This window comes from Trichinella spiralis (assembly GCF_000181795.1).
Source record: "Trichinella spiralis strain ISS 195 chromosome Unknown Scfld1036, whole genome shotgun sequence".
Lineage (NCBI taxonomy): Eukaryota > Metazoa > Nematoda > Enoplea > Trichinellida > Trichinellidae > Trichinella > Trichinella spiralis.
This window is the reverse complement of record NW_003527975.1, coordinates 1-1154: the sequence shown is the minus strand read 5'-3', so window position 1 is coordinate 1154 and position 1154 is coordinate 1. Positions and strand designations below refer to the sequence as shown.

General features: G+C 41.2%; 1 protein-coding gene across 1 annotated transcript; it reads right to left on the bottom strand.

Moving 5' to 3' along the window:
- Positions 1 to 22: 22 nt before the first annotated feature.
- On the bottom strand, positions 23 to 506 carry Tsp_14035 (hypothetical protein; the record flags this gene model as incomplete). The annotated part of the gene is made up of 1 exon (XM_003370276.1): positions 23 to 506. A coding segment is annotated over exon 1 (484 nt), but the record flags the coding sequence as incomplete, so codon positions are not given.
- Positions 507 to 1154: the final 648 nt, after the last annotated feature.

The window sequence follows — 1154 nt, the reverse complement described above, 5'->3', positions numbered from 1 at the left end:
ATTCGATCCAGACGACGATGACCTTCTTTTTCATCGTTTTCCCATGCAGCTACAGCTGCAATGTTTTCAGGCGCTTCCTTTCTCTCCGGCTTTGCTTCCAGTAAACTCTCAGAGTCCCCTGTAGCCCTAGAAAAGCCATCAAAACTGCCTGCGACAGCAGACATAGAGTCGCTATGGCATACTGGAAACGCTGTAGACACTTGACATTTCTGTCGAAGCCATTCATCCGCAGCACCGACTTGTTCCCGAATCAAATTAGCACACTGCTCCCATTCAACCGAAGAACGAGTACCATGACGCAGTGTTTTTAATTTGTCACGTTGACATAGCAAATGAACAAGCTCACCTCGGTACTTATCGACGGCTTCTCTCGACGGAAACTCCTGCAGAAGCTCCCTTTCAAGCGCCCCAGCCGCCTCTTGCGCACTCTTTATTACCTGTTCCATATGAACGTTAGTAGCTTCACCACTAGTACTGCCAATCCGGCTCGGAGGACCATGAACCATATTTCCAATTGACCAAAGCTACTGAAAATGAATAACGAACGCAGAGCAGTAATGATAACGCCTTTCTCGAGTGAATATTTATTCAACAACCAACAACTCTTTACGAACAGACATTTATATATAAAATCACTTCCGGTTTGAATAAGGTCACTGCTTACAGCAACTGCCGTTGGCAATTTTCTTTATCATATTTGCATAATGTTACTCTGGTTACGCGCCTCGCTATTTGTAGTAGTCAATTCAATGGATTTTACCAGTTCTGGATGCGACAATAATATATTCTAACAAGCTGGTGAAGCTGAAATGAATAATGGCTACAATAATAACATGCATAACGAATAGCAGATAATATCTACTGGAATTAATTGTTTATTGGTGACGTTTATAAGGCGAAGCAATGTGTCATATAAATAAATATATGGGTCAACAGGATGTTGTTTTCGAAATCAATCTGTATATGATTACTTGACTGTGATTTGTCATGAAATGTCCATTTAATTTTGCTGGAGCCACTGCTGCATTTGAAAGTTGCTTGCCACAGACAAAGTATAAGGGAATAGGGCAACTTGGATCACCAATCCAATTAATGCCCATTGAGAAATTAACCTTCTAATTGTACCAACCGACCTTCTTTGTGGTTCTATTTTT